The following is a 26001-nucleotide window of genomic DNA, read 5'->3' as shown; positions in this document are numbered from 1 at the left end:
TCAAGACGATTCAATTCAATCAAGACGAGCCGAGATGGATCCGCAGAATCGACGATCTCAGGTAAACAGTTTTATTTGTTTTGATGTTAAATATGTCAAATGTATCTTAGAAATGTCTGGGAAGAGGGCGATTGGATTATTTTACATATAAATGACCTAGACTGTCAACCACATTCATACTACAGGCGCTATGCCCATTGTAGTGAGATTTTTGAGCCAAATAGATTTGAAAGCCGATTCCAAAAGGCAAAAATAATATTTTACGTCTGATAATTAACACATTGTCTCGTGCAATCACACCAGTGATTAAACATTAAGTACGTGAGCGAGATCAACTGCTAAATTAAAATCTGAAAAAAGACTTGGGGGAGAGATAAGGTGGCAACATGCCCCCGTAAAATTATGCTAGTCCTATATCTATTATGGCTGTCACGAATGAAGTGATGTGAAATGAAAAGTGTCATCTGCAATAGATTTTCTTTATCGCGGATTGCAGCGTTGAGTGTTACGTTAATCAATCACCCACTTTCTGTTGAGCTTAATTAATGCAGTTTGGCCAATCAGAGGCATTTTGATTAAAGGACAAGTTCGGTATTTTACACTTAAAGCCCTGTTTTAAGATCGTTTCTGATGAAATAGAACGGTTAAGATTAAAATTTGGACCAAGGCGTCATAAAACCAACGCGTCAATATGAGACGCTAGATATATATGGGCCAGAAGGCCTCCTAGTGGTCTAACCCTAACCAATCTTTCAATCTTAACCGTTCTATTTCATCAGAAACGATCTTAAAACAGGGCTTTAAATGTTAATTATCAGACGTAAAATATTATTTTTGCCTTTTGGAATCGGCTTTCAAATCTATTTGGCTCAAAAATCTCACTACAATGGGCATAGCGCCTGCAGTATGAATGTGGTTGACAGTCTAGGTCATTTATATGTAAAATAATCCAATCGCCCTCTTCCCAGACATTTCTAAGATACATTTGACAAATTTAACATCAAAACAAATAAAACTGTTTACCTGAGATCGTCGATTCTGCGGATCCATCTCGGCTCGTCTTGATTGAATTGAATCGTCTTGATTGAACACATGAACATGTGCGGTTCAATATCAACCAATAAGATTCCATGTACGATGTCGCGTTTTCATTGGTCAGTCGTTGAAGCCTTTTCTGATTGGTTGTTGCCGCTTTGACAGCGTTTATGCCAAGAGCAAAGAGAAAGAAATCGAAGAGAAGAGTACTTGGGCATGCGCGAACGCACGGGACACAGTCTAAGCACAAACACGCTTACTTTAAGCTTAAGAGGAGAGATTCGCGATTGCAATGAACACGCTTTAAGTGCAGGCATATTCTCTGAGCGAGCGAGAGAAAATTCTTTCAAGAACAGCGTGTATCTGAGAGCCGCGCCCAGTTCCATGCGAGCAGAGGGATTCGCGCTCGGCGCATTATATTCCATGCGCGAGCAGAGGGATTCGCGCTCGCGCATAACATTAATGTACTTTCGCGCTACAATAATGCGCTCTCGACATTTGACAGGGAAATAACGCCATAAGGGTTTGTATTTTTGTGGGGTAGAAAATAGCCATTGTGTAAAACAACAATGCCGTGGTGAGGCCTCATTGAGAGCATCCTCCCACCGCCAGTCTCCTCCATCCTGGCTGCAACGCTTGCCAGTTGCCATGGCGCAATCACAATGCAGAGCTCAATGGGCCGGAGATGCCCTTTTGGTGAAACATGTCAGATTTAGTTGAAGGATATTACTTTATCTTCCTATATTAAGATGTACTGTGTAGTAGGGATGGGCATTCATCAATAATTTGGTATTCGAATATTAAAGCTCATAAAAAACAAATATTCAAGTATTCTATTATTGAAATGAAGGTAATTAATGAGAGAGAAAATTATTGTCGGCATTAAAAAAAAAAAAAACAAGCTACTAATTATATTCAAAACAAGCTTATATCATGTCCTGTGCTTTTTTAAAAATGTATTTATAAAAAAAAGCAATGCGTGAAAGCAAAAAATAATAGAATGAAAGCATTCAAGCTCACGCAAAGCAAAGAAAAAGAAACCGCTAATAAAGTAGACTGATGCAGTTAACATACAGGACGACTATAAACATATAATAGTTATGTTTATATTGTATCTCGTCATGTTTTTGTTGAGGAAAAACAAGCATATCCACATGCTCCATAAACTATACCCATTTATACACACCAGTTTAAATGATGGAATGTCCCTTACCTCAGCTAGCATTGTCTTTCTCAGATGCCACGTTTGTTGTTTACAGAAGCGTTGTGGGGATTAAGTTGCTACATATACGAGACTAAAGTGTACACCGCTTATCCAGTACATTTAAACAGGAATCCAGCTTTCTCGCAGTAACCCACATTCTCACAATAACCCGCTTATTTGGTGTTCATCTGTACTGGCAGAGCCGTTTGCTCAAAAAATGTGCTCAACTTGTGTCCACTCTTAACAGCGCCACCCAGTGCATTCTGTTATAACTGCCAGTTTTAGTTTGTGTGTTCAGGATTTAACTAGCATCTCACTGTATATATGACCAGCAAAGAAAAACTTTGTGAAATTCAAATAGTATTTTTATTTTTCGAATAATTACTGCAGAACGAATATTGAACTACTCGTGCACATCCCTACTGTGTACCTCAAAGTAACATATCTGTTTGATTGTATGTTTCTGATGTAACTGTAGGTCTGGGCGATATTGATAATTTTTATTTTTATTTAAATTTGATTTGGCTTCGGCTTCTATGTTCCCTAAAGGCTTTGCAATAAGATTAATTCCTCGATTCTTCAGGGTAGCACAATTAATCAAAATAAACGTAAAATTGCTAAATTGTCATGTTTTTTTATTAAACCACAAAAGATTATTTTGTCTTTGTGCAGTTCGGAGAGCGCGTGTGATGAGCTGTTCTTTGTGCATGTACTGGGCTCATGATATGCTGTCGTCAGTGCTCGGAGCGGATCACACATATTGCAAAAGCAAAGTGCTGCTGGTTTGCACATTTGCGCAATTCCTAAAACGTTAAACTGCTACAAATTACACTGAAAAAAACATATACTTATGTTAATTTTATGTGTACTGGTTTAGTATTTTCATAAGAGCTTCTTTTGCTTCAGTGTATTATACAAATCTAAAAACTAGGGCTGCCGATTTAACGCGTTAATTCAGTGCGATTAATTAAAAAAAATATATATACGCAATTAATCGCATGCCCACGGATCATAATAAGGAAGATTCCTGAGAAATGCAATCTTGCAGTACCACCTGATTTCTCCAGAGGGCAGCAAGTGAAATTTAAGCTGTTTGAGCAACGCGCAGTTTGTGCAATGTGTTTAAAGATTGAGTATTAAACCTATATTTAACTTGACACAGTGACCTAAACATTTTATGTTTATGATGCAACACACCCGAGACATCTGACGTAGGTATAAATTGACGGGCCCTTAAACAAGCCCTGATAATAAATCTCCAACTGATTGACACATTCACTTGTGAAATGGATTGTTATGAACTGTGTGCCCAATGATTGACTTATGATCAATAATATGGTAGAAAACAATACATTGAGTTCTAAAGCCTTATCAATGATTTACTCTTCTGCTACAAGAATGTAATACATTTTAATTATCTGAATATTGTGTGTGTGTGTATATATATATATATATATATATATATATATGTATATATATATATATATTATAATAACATACACTCACCTAAAGGATTATTAGGAACACCTGTTCAATTTCTCATTAATGCAATTATCTAATCAACCAATCACATGGCAGTTGCTTCAATGCATTTAGGGGTGTGGTCCTGGTCAAGACAATCTCCTGAACTCCAAACTGAATGTCAGAATGGGAAAGAAAGGTGATTTAAGCAATTTTGAGCGTGGCATGGTTGTTGGTGCCAGACGGGCCGGTCTGAGTATTTCACAATCTGCTCAGTTACTGGGATTTTCATGCACAACCATTTCTAGGGTTTACAAAGAATGGTGTGAAAAGGGAAAAACATCCAGTATGCGGCAGTCCTGTGGGTGAAAATGCCTTGTTGATGCTAGAGATCAGAGGAGAATGGGCCGACTGATTCAAGCTGATAGAAGAGCAACTTTGCCTGAAATAACCACTCGTTACAACCGAGGTATGCAGCAAAGCATTTGTGAAGCCACAACACGCACAACCTTGAGGCGGATGGGCTACAACAGCAGAAGACCCCACCGGGTACCACTCATCTCCACTACAAATAGGAAAAAGAGGCTACAATTTGCAAGAGCTCACCAAAATTGGACAGTTGAAGACTGGAAAAATGTTGCCTGGTCTGATGAGTCTCGATTTCTGTTGAGACATTCAGATTGTAGAGTCAGAATTTGGCGTAAACAGAATGAGAACATGGATCCATCATGCCTTGTTACCACTGTGCAGGCTGGTGGTGGTGGTGTAATGGTGTGGGGGATGTTTTCTTGGCACACTTTAGGCCCCTTAGTGCCAATTGGGCATCGTTTAAATGCCACGGCCTACCTGAGCATTATTTCTGACCATGTCCATCCCTTTATGGCCACCATGTACCCATCCTCTGATGGCTACTTCCAGCAGGATAATGCACCATGTCACAAAGCTTGAATCATTTAAAATTGGTTTCTTGAACATGACAATGAGTTCACTGTACTAAAATGGCCCCCACAGTCACCAGATCTCAACCCAATAGAGCATCTTTGGGATGTGGTGGAACGGGAGCTTCGTGCCCTGGATGTGCATCCCACAAATCTCCATCAACTGCAAGATGCTATCCTGTCAATATGGGCCAACATTTCTAAAGAATGCTTTCAGCACCTTGTTGAATCTATGCCACGTAGAATTAAGGCAGGCGAAAGGGGGTCAAACACAGTATTAGTATGGTGTTCCTAATAATCCTTTTAGGTGAGTGTGTGTGTGTGTGTGTGTGTGTGTGTGTGTGTGTGTGTGTGTGTGTGTGTGTGTGTGTATATGCATGTATACGTGTATACGTGTGTACATATACATACATACATACATACATACATACATACACACACACACACACACACACACACGTGTATATATAAATAATGGTCTTTTTGGGTGTAATGATAGTTCCCCTGATTAAAAAAAATCCTCAAAAAAAAAACATTAGATATTTATCGAGATACTGTATATATTGAACACTGTCAACAGGCTGAAAAATACTGAGATGTAATTTTAAGTAAGTTACAGCCAAAGTTGCATATAGACCATTACTTTTTGAATTTACACCATAAAGTTGCTCAAATAAGTAATGATCAGCAATACACTTAAAGAGCAACATGCAGTTTGAATTTATAACTGAATTAATACTTTATATTGTCTGCCGAGGTCTTTTAAAAACACATATGTAGAAATTACTAATGAAATCTCATTTGATGTAGAGATTTTGATGAAAATGTGCTAGGCTCTGGAATACGCCTTTCCCGCTATAGCAACGCGTCATATGACGTAGGGCGAGGCAAATAAAATAGCTCGCGGTCAGCTCTCTCATTGTTGGGTGTTGATGTAGTTTGAGCAGTAGTGAGAGACAAAGTTTTAGATCGAGTTTTAGAGAAGCCATAATGGTAAATTATTGTGTTTGTGCTGGTTGCACGAATTCCAGTCTGTCAGGACATCGTGTCCATCATTTTCCTTCTAGGAAAAACAAGGCTTTTCGGTCTTGGGTGCGTTTTGTGCAGATGAAGAGAGCAGACTTCACTGCCGTGTCTGTTACCACACACTCGGTCGTTTGTGGCGCACATTTCACTCCGGAGAATTATCGACCTGGAGATTTGTTGGAGTCTCGGATGGGATTTCGGAGTAAGGACCACGTGAGGCTGATTACTGATGCTGTTCCCTCGGTGCACTCGATGGAATCAAGTCCACCGTCAAAGTTTACACCGGATTTTGGCGCGGGCGGGACTGGAGGACCAAGTGCTAACGTTAGCACACATTCTGTGCAACGAAAACGAGCACTTAGCAGAGTAAGTCTTACTTTTAATTATTTTAACTCTTAATTTGTGTAATTTCGTAATAATAATAGTATAATATTTTTATATAATATTTATTTAGTATAATAATACAGAGAGAGGGAGAGAGACTGAGCTTTAGGACAGGTTGTCGTAACGTAATTGTCTGCCTTCTGAAATGAATTTAGTAGTTTGCACAATGCTATAGCTATTGGCAGGAAGCTAGCCCAACTCTCCCGTTTCCCCCGCATTTCAATTCAAACTGTTCTCCCGCCTTCCTCCCGTCTGATTTTGTATCCCCGTAGGCTAACGTTATACTTACTCTCCAGTAAATTGCAAGGTCCAAATGTATTACTCAATATGTAGAAATCCCCTAGATTTCCCTAGAGTCCACACCGGAGAACTCGGTTTCTTCATTCGCATCCATTGTAACCTGAGCTTGAACTTGACCAGACTCCCTCGGCCATCGTCACTTCCGGTTAGTGCTTTATAGACGCGGAAGTTATTTTATCACAATTTATCTCAAAATATCGTTAATGGCTAAATATATATTACTCCAGTTCAGAAAATCTAGTTGTTTTATCATCAACATACACTATGCTATATAGGGGTGTCCAACCTTCATGTTGCTCTTTAAGTGGTGCAACCAGTTTGTTTTTCTTTAGGAGTTCCCTTATAATTTCGCTGCCGCAAACTTGCGTTTAAATGTTTTTTAAGCATTTCAATCTGTTGTGCTTGCTTCAACTTCTTTCCTGTCTCCAAAACACTGCCCTCCAAAGATATGTCAGAAATCTTGAACATGCAAAATGATTGACAAGCAGAGAGTGTTTCTGATTGGCTAGTTGTCTAATTGTAAAATAATAATGAAAAGTAGTCACCAATTCTTACAGCACCTTTTAATTTGTGAAACTTTGCTACCAAACAGTTTGCTGCAAAAAGTTGCCAGAAGTTTACTGCAGAGGTTTGCTGGAACATTTTTGCAAGGGTAAAGCAACAAAGTGTAGTGGTTATTTTTTATTTTTTTTTAAATAACTAAACACACACACCCAACATGGATGGAGGTTTCATGTTTATATTTCATTGTTCTGCTATACTATGCAGTTTTACAATATTATGTTATTGTAGTATGTTTATGATTGAGCTAAGGCTGCTGAAAATGTTTCACTGTTGCGCTATGTTGAGTGATGGCAGTGGTGGATGAGTTTCAGAGAGAGTGAAAGGGAATCAGAGGGAGGCTATACTTCAACAGTTGTTATAGATCCTCTCTACGGCCAGCTTCTCCATTCCTCTGCTTTAGTCTCTGTCCTTTTGTGTCTTAATTTATGCTTTTTTGTTTTGACACCGAGCAAACATTCCACAAAAGCGAGTGCATGCCGCATTACAGCACGTGATTGCACTGCTTTCTTGTAATCGCTGTCTATCTATATCAGGGATTTTCCTCATCAGTGGTCCCTGTATCTTTTAGATGCTGCCAAACACAATACACTCACTGCTGGAGCAAGAGAGATTCAGCCTGTTGATGTCTTTATGCTGGGTACACAGCCTTGGGGTGTTTTCACTGAGGTACCGTGTGCAGAAGATGCAAAAGTTGACTTGTAATAATACACAAAATTGTATTTGGACAGCAGCTTTGTGAATGCCTCAGCTCATATGATGCCACATAAACATGACACACACTTACTAACTAGTTAGCTTCTCATATCTAAACTATTGATCTTCTCAAAAGTTTAAGTTTGCAACCTACTATGCAATGTGTGATTGCAAAACATTTTTCCATTTAACAGGAATACGTATGTATGTAGGTTTGTGTGTGTGTGTCCAACGTTTGTATCTTTGCACACACTAACATTTTCTTTTTGGTTTTCTGTTTCAAAAGTGGCTTTTTCTTTACAATTCTTCCCATAAAGCCTGCACTCCTGAGTCTTCTCTTTACTGTTTTACATGAATCTGGTGTTGAGCAAGTAGAATTCAATGAAGCTGTCAGCTGAGGACATGTGAGGCATCTATCTTATTTAGTGGTACATTCCACATCTCTTTCTATCCGTGTTAGAGCCAGTTGTCCTTTATCTTTGAAGACTGTAGTGTACACCTTTGTATGACATCTTCAGTTTTTTTTTCAATTTTAAGCATACATGCATATATACAGTGGGTACGGAAAGTATTCAGACCCCCTTAAATTTTTCACTCTGTTATATTGCAGCCATTTGCTAAAATAATTTAAGTTCATTTTTTTTCCTCATTATTGTACACACAGCACCCCATATTGACAGAAAAACACAGAATTGTTGACATTTTTGCACATTTATTAAAAAAGAAAAACTGAAATATCACATGGTCCTAAGTATTCAGACCCTTTGTTCAGTATTTAGTAGAAGCACCCTTTTGATCTAATACAGCCATGAGTCTTTTTGGGAAAGATGCAACAAGTTTTTCACATCTGGATTTGGGTATCCTCTGCCATTCCTCCTTGCAGATCCTCTCCAGTTTTGTCAGGTTGGATGGTAAACGTTGGTGGACAGCCATTTTCAGGTCTCTCCAGAGATGCTCAATTGGGTTTAAGTCAGAGCTCTGGCTGGGCCATTCAAGAACAGTCACGGAGTTGTTGTGAAGCCACTCCTTCGTTATTTTAGCGGTGTGCTTAGGGTCATTGTCTTGTTGGAAGGTGAACCTTCGGCCCAGTCTGAGGTCCAGAGCACTCTGGAGAAGGTTTTCATCCAGGATATCCCTGTACTTGGCCGCATTCATCTTTCCCTCCATTGCAACCAGTCGTCCTGTCCCTGCAGCCGAAAAACACCCCCACAGCATGATGCTGCCACCACCATGCTTCACTGTTGAGACTGTATTGGACAGGTGATGAGCAGTGCCTGGTTTTCTCCACACATACCGCTTAGAATTCAGGCCAAAAAGTTCTATCTTGGTCTCATCAGACCAGAGAATCTTATTTATCACCATCTTGGAGTCCTTCAGGTGTTTTTTAGCAAACTCCATGTGGGCGTTCATGTGTCTTGCACTGAGGAGAGGCTTCCGTCGGGCCACTCTGCCATAAAGCCCCGACTGGTGGATGGCTGCAGTGATGGTTGACTTACTACAACTTTCTCCCATCTCCCGACTGCATCTCTGGAGCTCAGCCACAGTGATCTTTGGGTTCTTCTTTACCTCTCTCACCAAGGCTCTTCTCCCCCGATAGCTCAGTTTGGCCGGACGGCCAGCTCAAGGAAGGGTTCTTTTTGTAACCTTGGCCAGATCTGTGCCTTGCCACAATTCTGTCTCTGAGCTCTTCAGGCAGTTCCTTTGACCTCATGATTCTCATTTGCTCTGACATGCACTGTGAGCTGTAAGGTCTTATATAGACAGGTGTGTGGCTTTCCTAATCAAGTCCAATCAGTATAATCAAACACAGCTGGACTCAATTGAAGGTGTAGAACCATCTCAAGGATGATCAGAAGAAATGGACAGCACCTGAGTTAAATATATGAGTGTCACAGCAAAGGGTCTGAATACTTAGGACCATGTGATATTTCAGTTTTTATTTTTTAATAAATGTGCAAAAATGTCAACAATTCTGTGTTTTTCTGTCAATATGGGGTGCTGTGTGTACAATAATGAGGAAAAAAAATTAACTTAAATGATTTTAGCAAATGGCTGCAATATAACAAAGAGTGAAAAATTTAAAGGGGTCTGAATACTTTCTGTACCCACTGTATATATTAGTTGAGTACGTTTGCATCCCCCTTGTTAGTTTTTTTTTTTTCTTTTTTTTTCTAGGAGGGATCATAAAAATTGCAGTTTGTTTTTTATTTTGTACTGCCCTGATGAAGTTATTGTATTTCCCCCATCATAGGGGTGTATTAAGCAGATTGGGATTAAAACTCAGAATATAACTTCATCCAAAATGGTACAATAATAATAATCAAAAAAAGTATACAGCCTAATTATAGTCCTTTTTATTTTTGTTTTCTATTCTAAGAAAGTTAATGGTGACTGAGACTAACAGTTTGCAATAACATAAAGATGAGTAATGATGACAGAGTTTTTCATTTTGGGTGAACTATCCTTTTAAAATTACCTGTCAATACTCCTCAGTAACATTGCAATTTAATGTTCACATAATGCATTGAAAATATTAAGAGATGAAATTCTGAGAGAGCAAACCTTTCAGCTAGATTGGTTATATCAATATCGATGTATATTAAAGACAGATAATTGTTTATTAAATATAGATAATCTTAAATACACCATGTCTGTTTTCAGTATTCATCATAATTGATTATATTTTCATAAACAGTATTATATGATATTAGTCTTTTATATTTTCTGAACAGGGTGTGTAAACTTGAGAAAGGTATAAGTTATATTTTTTTCTGACGTTAGTGAATCAAATTAAAGAGATACAATCAGTCGACTTAGACTGACTTGGGTCTTATACACCCTCTGAAGAAGGTAGGAAATGGAAAGATTTTTTTTCATTTATGTAACTTCTTAACCTCATATGACAACACATTCCTGGCATTATGCCACCGAGATGAAAATATGAGGAACTAAATCCCCCTTTAGGGAATTTTCGTTTAGTAATTTTTGTGAGAGGTGGCGTTTTCGAGGAGCTGACCCAACGACCTGCACTATACATTATTTGCATATTTTGCTTATTTCTTTTGCCATGTGGACAGAAAGAAATATATTGGTGGCTAATACATTTTCTTTGTTGCATATATTGGAACCTGCTTGTGAACTTTTTGGATAACTTTGGTTATAGCCCTTCAGAATGGAACTGGCAATTTCAGCCAGCTCTAGACATTTTTATGTGCAGTTTCGGTCAGGATGCATGATGTCTACTACTTTCTAGTATCTGCATCAAGTCCCAGGTTATCTCATTTATTTCTGGTGACGAGATGCCTTTTATCTCAGAGTAGGAAGAAAATCTTAGCATCTGTGTGCAATGTTCCATGGAATTGCCTTCATTTTTCCCAGATTATCTACTACCCATAAAGTCTGAAATGTGTCACACCTTTCAGGCCAGGAAAAATGTAATGCTATCATTCTTTGAACAGATACACCTTCAATCAGTATTTGGCAAGCTGTTCCAAGATCACCTGCTAGTAGAATTTGATCTCAGTTATGACTCATGGTTTGATTCCAGAGTTAAAAATAAACAAGAATCAAAGTGACTGAATTCACTGACTGTTATGGGATTAAGAGAAAGCGGTTTAACACACCCGAGTTTCTCCTGGAGAGTGCGGCTTATGTGGCCATGTAAATTCATAAGTGCCATTATTACACGGTTTTGAAGAGTGTGCATGTATGTGAACAGACCAGGTAACAAATGTCATAGGATGGAGCCCAACAACAAGTCAACACAGTGGGTAGATTTCAACATTTCTAGGAGTAAAGTGAAAAAAGAATATACACTATAAACTATACCCATTTATACACACCGGAATCCCAGGGTTTGATGTAAGAGGGAAACCCCACTGTTGCAGCAGTTCTCAATAGAATGTTTAAGAAACAATTAGAGCAACAACTCCACATAAAGCGAAGCAACAGAAAAAGTTGCAAAGTCTTTCGCAGATGACATGTTTTTTATTTACACAATTATGTCCTTGTAGAGAAAGCGGCTTACTAACCGAGCCACATGTATATGGAAGTAAAGAGTAAGACGCTTATACAGTTCATGTAAACAGGAATGCAACTTTCTTGCAATAAACCACTTTCTGGTATCTGTGTTAACATAGTCATTACCCTACAGGAAGGATTTTCATTCCCATGGCATTAGCTGGGAGAATCATACATTAGACAAACACCAGATATTGATCTAGATCTCCAGTCATTCACATGCTTTAATGCAAGATACAACACATCTGACTTGTAGGATTAGTATAAGATATTTCCATTTTTGCCAGCAATTTATTTCCATATTACTTTTTTTATAGCTTTTATATGCTTTTATGTTGCTCAGATGGTAGAGTATGGCACCGGCAATGTCATATGTTTGGTTTACTGGTAATTACACTTACTGAAAAAATGTATCGCTTAAATGTAAAGTGTCTCAAAATGTGTCAGTATGTTCCTTGTACTTTGAGACCAATGGCAACGACATCAGTTCTATGCACATTACCCAAAATCTCATTTCTTAGTGGCTGCTAACTGTGTCTGCTCTGTTTTGCAGTATCTGGAGGGGACCAAATGTGAACTGTGTGGACAGCACTGGATACACACCTCTACACCATGCTGCTTTAAATGGACACAGGTGAGTCTGGTCATCTGTTGACCTTTGACCTTGATGATTTGGTTTTGACTTCAATGACTGTTATTGAGCTAAATATATAGGATATTATAACACAGGGAAAGTAAATATTTATTGTGCTGTTTAGTGGGATATAATAAGTTTATTTAAAATAATAATAATTATTATTATTATAATATAATTATATTATAATTATATTAACTAATGTCGTTAAAGGGTTAGTTCACCCAATAATGACAATTCTGTCGTAATTCACTTACCCTTATGCCATCCCAGATGTTATGACTGTCTTTCTTCAGCAGAACAGAAATTAAGATTTTTAGGAAAATATTGAAGCTCTGTAGGTACTTATAATCTAAGTAAACAGGTGCCATCAGGCTGCTGGCATGTTTGTTTGAACTATCCTTTTTAAAGAACACATGAAATGAACATTTTGATTAAAACAGAGTTAAATTCTTCTTGTTTCGCTTCTGCTTTCAGCATGTCCAATTGTAGTGTTACATTTTAATTTCTCCATTTGTTTTTTTTTTAATCTTCCATTTTTTGCTCTGTATCTCTCTCTCTCTCTCAGTGCGGTTGTGGAGGTGTTGCTACGAAACGAGGCTTTGACGAACATCGCTGATAACAAGGGCTGTTATCCTCTTCACCTGGCGGCGTGGAAGGGAGACCAGTGCATCGTCAAACTTCTCGTCCATCAGGGTCCATCTCACCCCAAACTCAATGAACAGGTCTGAACACTTGACACTGAAAACCCCTCACCCCAAATCTAAATTATTATATGAGTTATTTACAACTAATCATCTAAGCATGTGGAACGCTGTTAGTGATCACTGGAAATCATTTTGACTCAACCCTCAGTTTGCATAAAAAGACGAAAAATGTATTTACAATAATGCACTTATGATTTAAGTCTATGGGAGTAGGCTTTCCTTGGAAAAAATTATTTTCCATCATTTTTTTCAAACTGAAAGTCAGATTAGATGATCTCAATAGATGGTAATTTGTAATAACCCAGAATATTCCTTTTAATGGACGGTCTGAACACGAGTAGTCATTCAGTCACACAGGTTGACTGACTTTTCTAATGGTACATCCTGAGTTTATTAGTGGGTCTATTGTGAGGATGTTGACTTGGAGACGTAGTTTCAGGGTTAGACATTTTTGACATGTTTCTGGAATAACCGCAGTTATCAGGAAGACTGTTGTTTCCTCTTTCAGCGTCTTTACACTACATATTTGCGACAGTCTCGTTACAGTTACTAGCACATCTGTGCGATTTAGTCACAAATAAACTTTTATTTTTGAGAGAACTGTATGGCACATGCTCAATTAAACACGTAACACAATTGGGTTATGTGACTATGTTGCAGTTTGAAATGTTTATCATTGTATATTGTTTACTGTATGAAATAGTAATCTGTGTACAGTGTTCTGCACAGTATGCAATGGGGAGTATGCAGTTATCACATCCTGAACTTAGCTGTTTAGTGATCAAAAGTTCCACTTATCTTGAATTTAAATTTAAGTATAGCAGATACTAGTTCTTAAGGGACATATTGAATAGCACAAATTAAGGCTTGTGGAATGAATTGCTCTGTTAATGTATTCAAAATCCTTATTCCTTCAGGACTGGCTTCATTCGGTCATATGGGCGGTTGTCCTCGCTCTCTCCTGACAGCCTGTTCTAAAGCTGTTGCCTATTTACATCCAACACTGTGACATATTTCAACAAATGAACCTGAATATTTATGTGTCCTGGTATTTTACTGTTATTGTGCAGATTTGGAGTCTTTTTTTTGTGCAGAATTGCAGTTTTGCCTGAAATGTTCCTGAAATGGTTGCACATTGTTTTGCATAATATAGATTGACTGCATTGACATGCATTTCTTATTCAGCTGTGGTGCTGTGATGTACCGTAACTATCACCATTCTCATTTAAGATAATTTCTCAATAACTATGCACATAGTAGCATGAAAGGAAGTGGCCCAAAATGAAATAGAGTAGACAAAATGAACAACAGTCAATAATTAATAGTAACACAAATGGAAAATTTAGTACCACACCCACAAATGGCCCTTATAGTGTTTAAACAATATTAAACACTGTTTTGTAATGGTTCTGAATTATGTAAAAACAATAATATGAATAAGGATTAACATTATTATTATTATTATTAAATTATTGAAATATTTAGTTATTAATATTTAATCAAATAATAAATATTACATTCTAATAAATACTTACAAATACTTTAATAATAATACACACTTTATTAGTAATATTTATTTAATAATAATGATTTTTATTATTATTGAAGTATTAGTATTTGTTTGTATTTGATGTTATTATTTAGGGACAAGCACTGAAAGTGAGTAGGCACCTATTGTAATCATTAGTGTTCTTTTTATTATTATTATTCTCCTTCTTCCGCCATTGAGTCTATGGCAGCCCATAGAACCGGAAAGTTGTGAAATTTGGCACATAGATGGAGAACAGTCTGAACATTAAGTGGAGCAAATTTGGAGTCTCTAACTCAAACTCTCTAGTGCCAACAACTGCCCAAATTTTCACTCGTTTATGCTAATAACTTTTGAACCATAAGTGCTAGAAACAAAATCTTGTTTCTTCTGATTCCTTGGCTCGAGACTAATTGAGAGTATTTTGATATTTTCCGTATTGAAAACATTTCCAAGTTTTTCGAAAAAACTACTTTTTGAACTCCTAGACTGTTCGTCCGATTTGCATGAAAATTTTATTAATCGTCTTTAGACCAGGTAGAATTCAAATTGATTAGTCAAACAGTTCAAATTCAAAGTAGAGCACGCCAAATTAGACGTAAGGCTAGATCTCTGCAACGCTTTAGCGTATTCACACCAAACTTGGTGTGTGTTATGACTACCATGACCTGAGGGTACCTGCACAGTTTTGGCACAGCACCACCTAATGGTCACTAGATATGAAAAATTGGTATTTATCTTGTTTAAAATTATGATATCAAAATTGTGATAAATGTCTCATTTCATTTTTTGTAATTTCTTACGGCTGGCTGATTCTCCGTCTTTTGAAATGTTGCATTGAAAAAATGCTATTTTTTGTTGTCATTTGTTTTTGTTCTAATATTTTATTTTCCAGTCAGTTGTGAATGTTTTTTGACTTTTTTTTTTGTATCACAACTGTCACTCAATTTATAATTTAAATGCATATCAATTGACGGACTACAAGCCAGTTGGTAGTTTCTTTGCCTATTTCATCATGTCATTATGAGAGTCACTGTGTTAAATGTGTGTTTGGGTGTATGTGTGAGTCTGAACACACTTCCTGTTCTCTCCCCTCTCCCAGAGCTCTCTAGACTACAAAGAGTTCAAACGCTGTGGCCCATTTGACCCCTATATTAATGCTAAGGTGTGTACCTATGACCTCTGCCCTCTTTCCTACACGCTTTACCTCCCTATATAAGCCTGGGTGTCTTTTGGTGCCTGTGTGTCAGAACATGCTGCTTCACTATTTTCTTATGTTTATATAAGCACACATATGCTGTGTGAAGGCGCACAAATATGTATCCGTTTACCTATGAATACATGTGACCACATGCAGACTGGGGTGTTATCTCACTATAGTCTGAAGAGTTTTGTGCCCTGGTTTGTGTAAGTTTGTTGTGAGCATTTTATCTTCTGTATATAAAAGTGTAAATTATGTCATTAGCATAACCAAACAGAATTGTAAGAGTAATGAATGTTTTAAACAGGTCTCGCAAACAGACAGTCTCACTCCAAACTCATGCCATTGGTTAAGCCCGAAGTTGACTACTTTTATCCCTCAAACAAACGTAGTATGTAGAATGCGGCAGACTAATCTTCAGGGAGTGATGGCAATGATAGATACCAAGTTTCATTAAAACATGCCAAATCGCTGGCAAGATATAGCTTAATGACCTTTGAATTGAATTTGTTGATGCAATATACAAAGAACTTAGGATTGATTATTATTTTACAACCATAATTCAGAAAACAAACAAAATATTTCTCTCTATCTCGTTTTCATTCAGTAGCACAGATGGGGTTTACAAAAGCATTACTCAATACAAGCAGCCATGTGTATATGTGTTTGTGTGTGTGAACATCAGGCAGGTTAGAGTTGAACAGAATAAAGTAGTGATGAATAATTCATGAGCTGGCATGAAGAGTGTTTTGTGATTGTTAAACTGTGTTCTCCTTTCATTTCTTGCATACCTGCTGCGCCACACACACGCGTACAGAGTTGAGAAGCTTTTCTGTGTACCCGTCAGCTTGCATCACTGTCAGAATGTGTGTGTATGAAAGACAGAGGCAGTGTGCATCTGCTCGGTGTGTGTGTGTGATTGTGGCATACTCCTGGCAGAGAGAGGTGGGGTGTAACCATGGCAACGGTGTCATGGTTGAATAGCTGAGGGTCCGACTCTGTGGCACATCAAGAAAGAGATGAAAAAGAGAGCATAATGAATGGATAAGCAAGCCACTGTATGGAGGGTTTTGATTTACTGCTGGTGCAACATAAATAAATAGATTTTTAGGGTGCTGCTTGCCAATGCAAAACTCCCAAGCATGATGTTAGGGTGTAGTGGGTGTTTGCATTTAAGTAGTTAGTAAGGTGTTCTGAGTGGTTGCTAGGTTATTGCAAACGTTTTCTGGATTGTTCCAATTTGGGTTATTGTAATGAAACCTTTTGTAGGCATTGAGACATTAAATGTCTCATTACAAAGTTGTCATTATTGCGCTCTCATTACTGCAATTTGAAGAAATTATATGCTAATTAAATTGTAAATTTTTTATACATCACCGTAGACCTCCCTTTACTGCCCTTCATTTTCTCTAGATTTACAAAAGTCTCAACAGCATCTTTTTTACTGTATTATAGTGAAAAAATTATGGTAGCACTTTATTTTACAGTACTCTTCTACATTTATATAATATATAATTACAACAACTACAGTAATTACTAGTTACTAACCCTAAACCTAACCTTAACCGCTAGTTACGTAGGTAACTGTGGTTCTGTGAATTCCGGATGACCGCCAGAGGTGGTGCTTAAGAACCAGTGGATTTATCGCAGCGCCAGATAGATAGGTTGAGAGAATATACCAACAAAGACATGTAGTGACGTAGGCTGAGCCTCGAGCCACATTCGCTCAGCGTTCAGCCTTCAGCCTTAGTACGTCTTTCTCGTACATTCCGAGTGACAAATAACTCATCCACTAGTGTTTAAGCAATGCCTCTGGCGGTTATCCCGAATTCACAGAACCACAGTTACCTACTGTAAAGCAGTTCAATGGAAAGGAGGCGGCGAGAACCGGCTTGATAATATAAATAATAGTTAAATGAAGAAATAAACGAAAAACACATAAACACACTGAGCAGCTGCCTGTAATATTCTCTCTCTCTCTCTCTCTCTCTCTCTCTCTCTCTCTAACCATGGTCACTGGCCACCTTTATCCCTCGTGCATTCTTCATGCTGATTGGGGACATGGCGTGCGTTGTTCCAGCCCCGCCCTCCTCCGCTCTAAACCTACATATTTAGCTTTCCGTTTCATTCCTCCTGACCACCAGAGGCAGTGTTTAAGCTCTAGTGGATGCCTACTACCAAAATAGTCATGAGGAATGCCACTCACCTGAAAAACAGTCAAGGCTGTCCCTGAAGAACCACTGAACTCACAGCATGAGGGGTAGCAATATTGACCTTGTAGAAGCGGGCAAATGTACATGGAGAAGCCCAGGTAGCAGATGCACAGATCCGCTGTGGAGACTCCTCTAAAGGCAGCCCAAGATGTAGACACAGCCCTAGAAGAATGACAAGAGATACCTCCGGGCAAGGGCTTTTGGGCTTTCTTGTAAGTCAGAGTGATCGACTGGACAATCCAATGTGACTATCTCTGCTTAGATACAGCAATACCCTACGGACACCACCATAGCAAACAAATAGCTGATTTGTTTGTCTAAGACGAAAGGTAGCATCCACGTAACACATCAAGGCTCGCACAGGACACAAGACTACTCACTAACAGACAATGCATGTAACTCACTGACTCGCTTATTGGAAGTGATGCCCAACAGAAAGGTAGTTTTCAAAGATATCCAATTGAGGTCAGCCATCTGCAAATATTTGAATGGTGGCAAACAGAGTAAGTCATGCAGAAGTGGTAAATCCCTCCCAGGAAAATGGGAGTTGCAGGCTGGCCTTAAATGTCTCGCACCCTTAAAAAAAAAAAACTAAAAACAAGATTATGGAACCAAGAGTAGAACCACTAACTTGTACATGATACGCAGAAATGGCTGCAGTGTCTACCTTTAATGAGCCGCCTTGCCTGCATCCAAGATGGAAAACTCTTAGAACCTCACAGTGTGTAGGATCCAACCCACTAACCCTGCACCATGAAGAGAAAAAATTCCAACATGCAGCGTAGAGCTGACGTGTGGATGTAGCCCTAGCACTAACACTAACAGTAGTATGATCAACAGAAGGTTCACAATCAGTTAGAAGAGGTTTGAACCCAAAGGCCAAACCCAAAACTGCAGACAGGCTGGATCTGCATTCCAAACATCGGCTTCCATCTGCGATAGCAGATTTCTGCCCACCAATAGTCTCAGAATTTTGGGAAACCAAGGCCTAGCTGGCCATTGGGGCGCTACAAGAAACACCCCCTGGTTGCACAGGGAGATCCTGTGAAATGTCTCCCATAACAGTGGAATAGGATGAAATGCATATAGAGTAGGCAGTTCAACCACTGGAGAGATGGCTCATCCGGCCATAACGGGCTGGATGTCTCTGTCTTCACAAACCGCAATCGACAATGGGTGGTTGCCTCTGATGCGAAAAGCCAAAGCTTCCACTTCTGCTTTGCCAAACTGATTCCATATGCTCTGCACCACATCTGGGTGAAGCCTCCAACTAGACGGCACCGCTTCTCCGACATTGGCAAAAAACAATAGTGCAAGCAGTGATGGCCTCTCTCAAATGCTGAATTCACAAACAAGGCGGACAGACATCATGGCCGTCGTCAGGGAGAAGAGTATTGGGACACAGCTTACATGTCAGTTTGAGGCTAGTGGCAATAGAACCATGAGCCATGATCACTTCATTAACAAAAACACCCCTGGATAGAAACGAAAGGCTAAGGCGATGCATTATGGTCAGTGTTGGGTGTAATTTGATTACAAAGTAATTAGTAACTGTAGTCAAATTGTTTGTCAAAATGTATGTAACACATTACATTTAAATTCTTGTCATTAGAAAAGTTACTGACATTCATTACTTTTAAGTACATTACTTGGCTTACACATATTTCTAAATAGTTTTTATGTAAAATACATTTAAAACATGAGTTATGTTCATATCAATGTCTGTTTGGGTTTATGACCGCAGAAAGGTCTGCACAGATGTTTTAATATAGACATTATTTTGAATTTGTTGAGTGTAAAAAAAAAAAGTAAAAGTGTTTTAGAAAGTAGCTTAAAAATAGAAAAAAATATTTCACCCCCTAAAAAATGAAAAATTTGTCATTTACTCACCCTTGTGCCATTTCAGATATGCATGACTGACTTTCTTCTGCTGAACACAAATAAACATTTTTAGAAGAATATACAATATTTCAGGTCCACATGATGCTAGTGATTGGTGACTAAAACTTTGAAGCTCCTATACAAGTCACTATAAATGTTATCCATAAGACTCCAGTGGTTAAATACATATCTTCAATATGTATTGAAGATATGTCGATAGTTGTGGGTGAGAAACAGATCAATATTTATGTCCTTTTATACTTTATTGATCTGTTTCTCACCCACTCCTAATGTATCGCTACTGAAGATATTGATTAAACCACTGGAGTCGTATGGATTACTTTTATGCTGCCTTTATGTGCTTTTCGGAGATTCAAAGGTTTGATCACCATTCATTGCATTGTATGAACCTACAGAGCTGAGATATTAATAAAAACTTATTTTCTGTTCTGCAGAAGAAAGAAAGTCATACACATCTGAGATGGCATGAGGGTGAATAAATGGAGAAAATGTAAATTTTTGGGTGAACTATCCCTCAACGTAGGCTTAAGTTTTTTTGTACGAAATATAGTTTCATGTTTTTTTGGGGTTTTTATTTGTATTTGGTGATAAATAAGACATCTCCGTGACAGTTTTCATTAGATTCCCTCTACTGGACCAGTTCAAAAGAACCTATTACAAAGGTTCTGGTCCCTCCAGTTTATAGTTTTTTCTCACCAAATTAATCATCCACAAGGTGAAAAATGTAAATTAATATTGGTTGCGTTTTGGCTCAAGTCTAAAGAGTTCAACCCAAATCTCTATGGTATTCTGGTTCTAGGCTAAAATTGTTGGTCTGCAAAAAGTAACATCACACCTGTACTCAACAAGCCACAACATTTGAGGAATCATTCATGTAGCATAAACGATGAGTTACGTAGGATTAGGCGTTTGCTCCAATAATAGTACTTGTGATACTTGCCTTAACAAACACGGCTAATTAACTAATAAACTCTCTGATGTAAAGGCAAACACTCCCTCAGTGGATTTCATCTCCCTACTATGATTTTATTTCAGGAGAGCCTTATTTAGAAAATGCTCCACTTTGCCTTGATGATATCTGTGGGGATTTTCTCTCTCTCCCTTTCTCTCACAACTGAACTAGTTAACACAGTCTGTGTGAAAATGTAAACAAAAATTGCCTTGTCATCATAATTCCCAGTGGACATATTTGCTGTGTTCCATAATGTAGTGAGTTGCCTTGCTGTGTAATGCCTACATTGACCACTAATTTCTAAAGGTTCATTCACACTAGATCTTAAGTGTACACTTCTTTTTACTATATACCTTTGACCTTGAACTTTGGTACACTGCAGTGAAATGATAGCGTTTTGACATTAGCATGTTGCTAACAGAGGCGTTTCCAGCATTGAAGGACATCCGGGGCTTAGCCCAGACAATTTTATTTTCACACTAGCAACCACTTCTCTGTAGTCCAAAGCTGGTGAGAGGGTATTCTTTGAGTTTTGCTCTGGCTGGGCCTGTTTCTACAGTTCCTAAATCTTCCACTCTAGTATATCCTCGACTAACTCATCCTCTCTCCTCCCTGAATCATCTGTGATGCAAAAGAACAGATACAGCACATAACTTATTGCAAATCAGCTTCAAACAACTAATTCATCAAGTGCTACATATTTCAAATTGTAGACCAATACTATTGAAGAAAATGTATTGGGAAGAGCAGATCAGTGGGATTGCCCTAAGATCTATCATGATTCTTGAATTTTCATGTACATTAACATAAAGTCATCACAAAAGAGTTATATTATAGTGAGTAAAGTGAGGTAAAAAAAATATTGAATAGAAATAATTGATATTTTTTGACATAAATAGTCAAAATGATGTATAAGATCCTAAGTTAAAGCAATACATGAATGACTTTAGTCTAAGTTCATTGGCACACCATGGCATCGAACTGTATATAATTCTCAATGTTCATCTTTCAAAATTCTTTCATTAGGATCATTGAGATAAACAATGTTTCACTTTTAACTTTCTCTAAAGTAAAGTGACTGATTAATTGTTACCAGTTTCCATGCCTGATTCTGGCACAGCTGCTGCTCCTCAGTCTGTTGCTCATCTTTGCTACACTCTAAAACCATTTAATCAAATCAAATGTATATTTCCTACAAACTAATATCACAAAACAAGTCACACATACATTTTATGTTAATGCTTATTGGTTATCCTTAGCGAAAACAACACCTGATAAACAAGAAAAGTACGCTGCGAACGGGGCTCGAACCGCGGTCTCCGGCGTGAGATGCAAATGCGTTAACACGGAGCTACCAAGCTGCGTCAATCTATATACATGGAGGTTAGAGGGTACAACTCTTGAGGTTTAGCCTACTGTGGGTGAAAGCCAGCTAGATGATGATCTTAAGACTTTAAGGACAAAAACAAATGTGAATTCTTACCCACTGACTTCTTTCAGAAAAATCCCCAAAGCCTCATTTGCTTAATTTTTGCTGTCTTTCCTGCTAATTGCCGTTAACTCGCCACTAAGTAACGTTAGTGGATGTCAAAGACTGTGCTAGCTCCTCCCCTACCTGCTGCATATTCAACAGAGAGGAAGAAACGGAGTCGCCCATAGGCTACCGACAGCAAAGGAACTTATTCTATAGGCTAGATTATGCCTATGTCTATTTTTACAGGCTGTATGCAGTATGTGCAAAGCCAAAGCACAATGAAATAAGGCAACTTGTGATTTCGGGGGTTTACATAGGCTATTGTCCGGTTTCATATTTGTCAGTCAACTTTTCAAAATACATTCGGGGCTACACTCAAAACATTCGGGGCTGAAGCCCCGGCAAAATCGGCTGCCGCCGCCTCTGGTTGCTAAGCTAACGATGGGATATTCTAATGAGCATTACATCACACAAATGTTGGGTTAAACAGTCCATTTCTAAATGGATTTTACTTTTATCTACAATTTCTCTTTTTTTCATCCTCATGGTGTTCCAAACGTATATGAGTTTCTCTCATACGTGACAGACATGAAAGTTTACACTGATAATATTTCCATCATTGGGGTTTGGAATAACATGAGGGCACTATATCTTTAAGAAACACTGTCTAAGAATGCTTTGTAGATAGGCAGCTCATTAGGTTTTGCAAAAAATCTAACCTTAAATAATTTGTAGGAATGTAGTTCAGTGTGAGACACTAGAGTTTTATCTTTCTGGTGGGCTGTGATATCTAGCATACAGTGAAGCAAAGCCTGTTTAAAAGCAGCCAATATATCATGGCCTGTGGTCTTTTTGTGACATTAATTGTTTAAAATCACATAGTTTTTTTTTTCTGTCTAAAAGCTTTTTATATCTTGGAACCGAACATCCCTCGGACAGTTTCAGAAATGTAATGTGCTGTTCTGAGCTGATATTCAGTGTGTGGGTGTGTATGGTTAATGTGGAAAGCATTGCGTTGCGTGCTCTCATGAGAACATGAAGTATGCATGTTGAGATGCTTGACACAAATGCAGAACGGTAATCTGAAAGCTGTCAAGAGCATGCATAACAGGGTTAGATTACCACTAATTCAAAGGATTTAGGCAAAAAAGAGAAGGATTCAAACACATAAAAGCAATAATAAAAAAGTAAAAAAATATATTAGGGTTGTCGATTTTATGCTTTAATTCAGCACAATTCATTTTATAAAAAATAACGCGCTAAAGTTTTTTACGTTCTTGCGTTCAAAAGACTTGATAGAGCGCATATTCGAACTAAGGGATATATTTAACATGACACAGTGACCTAAAAATGTTATGCTTATGATGCAACACACTCGAGACACTACACAAGCATGTCTGATGCAGGTGTAGATTGACGGGTCCTTAAACAACCCCTCATAATAAATCTCAAACTTATTGACAAATCACGTATTTTAAAATAAATAATATATTAATTATATAATTAATAAAATGTATCTAAAAAATCTAAAAACAAATATATGAAAAATAAATATGACACAATTTAATAAATTTTACAAATACTTAAATTAAATAATATAAATACTTTTATAAATACATTTTTAAATACTTTAGTATATTTAGAGTATTATTCTAAAAATGTAAGAAGTTTTTTTGTTTAGGGGTCACGTTAGGGTTAGTCTATAGTAATTCTAAGTGGCTCAATATAAAAAACTATGTTTATATTATGTCCTCATGTGGCCAAGTAAACGTGTGCATGTGTTTGTTGCTCTTGTGAGGCACTCTGGTGGCAGCAGCCATGGCAGCGGTTCCCACCCCCCTTTCCCACAGGGCACACACATTGATGATGTAATCCCCCTGCCTCCCTCAATACAGGTTATGCGGTGATGATGTAATCAGCATGACATCACGTTGTAGGTCAACTTTCACTCCTTATTACTCACTCATACACATGCTTGTGGTCCGACCTGACATCATAACAAACCCCCTCTTCCTTCTAGAATAATTCTAACATGGGCCAACACGCAAGGCTTCTTTTCTATCTCTAGTGCGATTTAAATACTGAATTTCATACATTCAGGCAGTGCACATGTGAAGTTTGTGTATTGTGTTAAATCGTTTGGTTTCTCCCCTCAGGAAGGGCACATGCGCTCGCATATGGATACGTGCACACACATATAAATATGCGATGAGATGAAGGATGACAGTTCTCTGAGAACAAGAGTCATCAGGCTGATTAAACAAAGAGAGAGAGTGTACAAACGTGAAGAGAACGCCAAGCTGAGTAATTTTGAATTCGTTTTTATCGTATGTAGTTCAGAGCTAAAAATAATAGGCATTTACTTTGACGAAATGTTGGCCTGTTAAAGGAATAGTTCATCAAAAAAGGAAAATTCTGTCATTTACTCAACCTCATGTTGTTTCAAACCCATATTACTTTCTTTCTTTCTTTCTTTTGGAATGCAAAATGTGAAACTTTAGAAACTGTATTGATCACTCTTTTACATGACCATGAATGAGGATTGAAGCTTACAAGCTTCAAAAAGAACGCAACACTCACATGATTGATGTGCCTGTCAGTCATTTTGTGCAGGAGAGAGGACATTGTTGTGGTTGATGTGATGGGCGGTGGTCTAATGGTGCGTGCACATATGGCAAGCCAAATTAACTTGAATTGACTCATTTGCAGGACATTGATTGTCAATATCAACAATTTAATTAGCATTAGTTAAAATGCTAATTCTTGATATCAGGAATTCAATGACAACTTGTGGAAATGCTAATTCTTTATATCAGTAATTACATTCGCACTAGTAAAAACTTTCATTCTCAATATAAAAAAAATGGCGTCATCACTCACAGAAATACATTCTTGATATAAAAAATGTAATTCAACTACTACAAACTGTAATTCTTGATATCTTTAAATGAATTTTAGCAATTTAACTAGGGACAATTGAATTGTTGATATCAACAATTCATATCCTGCGAATGAATAAATGTCAATTCGGCTTTCCATAATTTACGCCATTTCGGAATTGCTGTTATTATGAGATAGCCAAGACCTGCCAAGTTATTCATTTCTATGGCAACAATTTTAATGCTAAAATGCCTTTGTTGTTGTTACAGTAGCATATTTATCACTACACTGATTCATTAACTCACCTCTATATTTTCTTGCAAAATGTTTAAAACAAAAAATGCTCCAGGTATCAATGGCATAATAAATGGCATATCAAAGAAAAAATGAGTTCGCTACATTCAACTGTTGAGTTCACAACTGTCAAGGCAAAGCTTTCATAAAATTCCAAGTTTACAACTTGTAATTACAAGTTCTACAAAGACGTGCATGCTTTTTACAAGTTGGAATCTCATAGAAGTTTTGGTACGATCTAATGTATGTTACGTGGTCAATGCAAGTTAAGCTCAATCAACAACATTTGTGACAATATTGATAACCACAAGAAATAACCTTGACTCGTCCCTACTTATATATATAATATATATAAAGACAAAATCACAGTTAAAATTAGGCACATACAAGATTGATATTGTCAGTGTTTCCCACTGTGGAATCAAGCCAACATGAAAGTGAATCTCTTGTGTGAAGCCTGTACTGTTTTCAAAGGACTTTCTGTGGTGGCCGTTTCCTCACTAGAGAAATGCAAACTCACGAGAATTTGCTTACAGAGTAAGGAGTGAGCGAGAAAGAAAAACAGATCTGGCGTTTCATGAGGCGCCTCAG

The 26001-nt window shown here is 37.8% G+C and overlaps 1 protein-coding gene across 3 annotated transcripts in view; it reads left to right on the top strand.

Annotated features, from left to right (window-relative positions):
* The window catches only part of LOC127628940 (ankyrin repeat and SAM domain-containing protein 1A-like), a 161595-nt gene that overhangs the window by 52179 nt on the left and 83415 nt on the right, over positions 1-26001 (top strand). For 2 of the 3 annotated variants that reach the window (XM_052105924.1, XM_052105926.1), the window contains exons 2-4: positions 12179-12259; positions 12828-12984; positions 15597-15659. In XM_052105924.1, coding sequence (XP_051961884.1) covers positions 12179-12259; positions 12828-12984; positions 15597-15659 — 301 coding nt within the window. The remainder of the gene's footprint in view (positions 1-12178; positions 12260-12827; positions 12985-15596; positions 15660-26001) is intronic. The other variant, XM_052105925.1, reaches the window with a different exon arrangement.

The sequence above is a fragment of the Xyrauchen texanus genome, chromosome 35 (genome assembly GCF_025860055.1).
Source record: "Xyrauchen texanus isolate HMW12.3.18 chromosome 35, RBS_HiC_50CHRs, whole genome shotgun sequence".
Lineage (NCBI taxonomy): Eukaryota > Metazoa > Chordata > Actinopteri > Cypriniformes > Catostomidae > Xyrauchen > Xyrauchen texanus.
The sequence above is the reverse complement of the archived record's forward strand: the minus strand, read 5'-3'. Positions and strand labels throughout refer to the sequence as shown.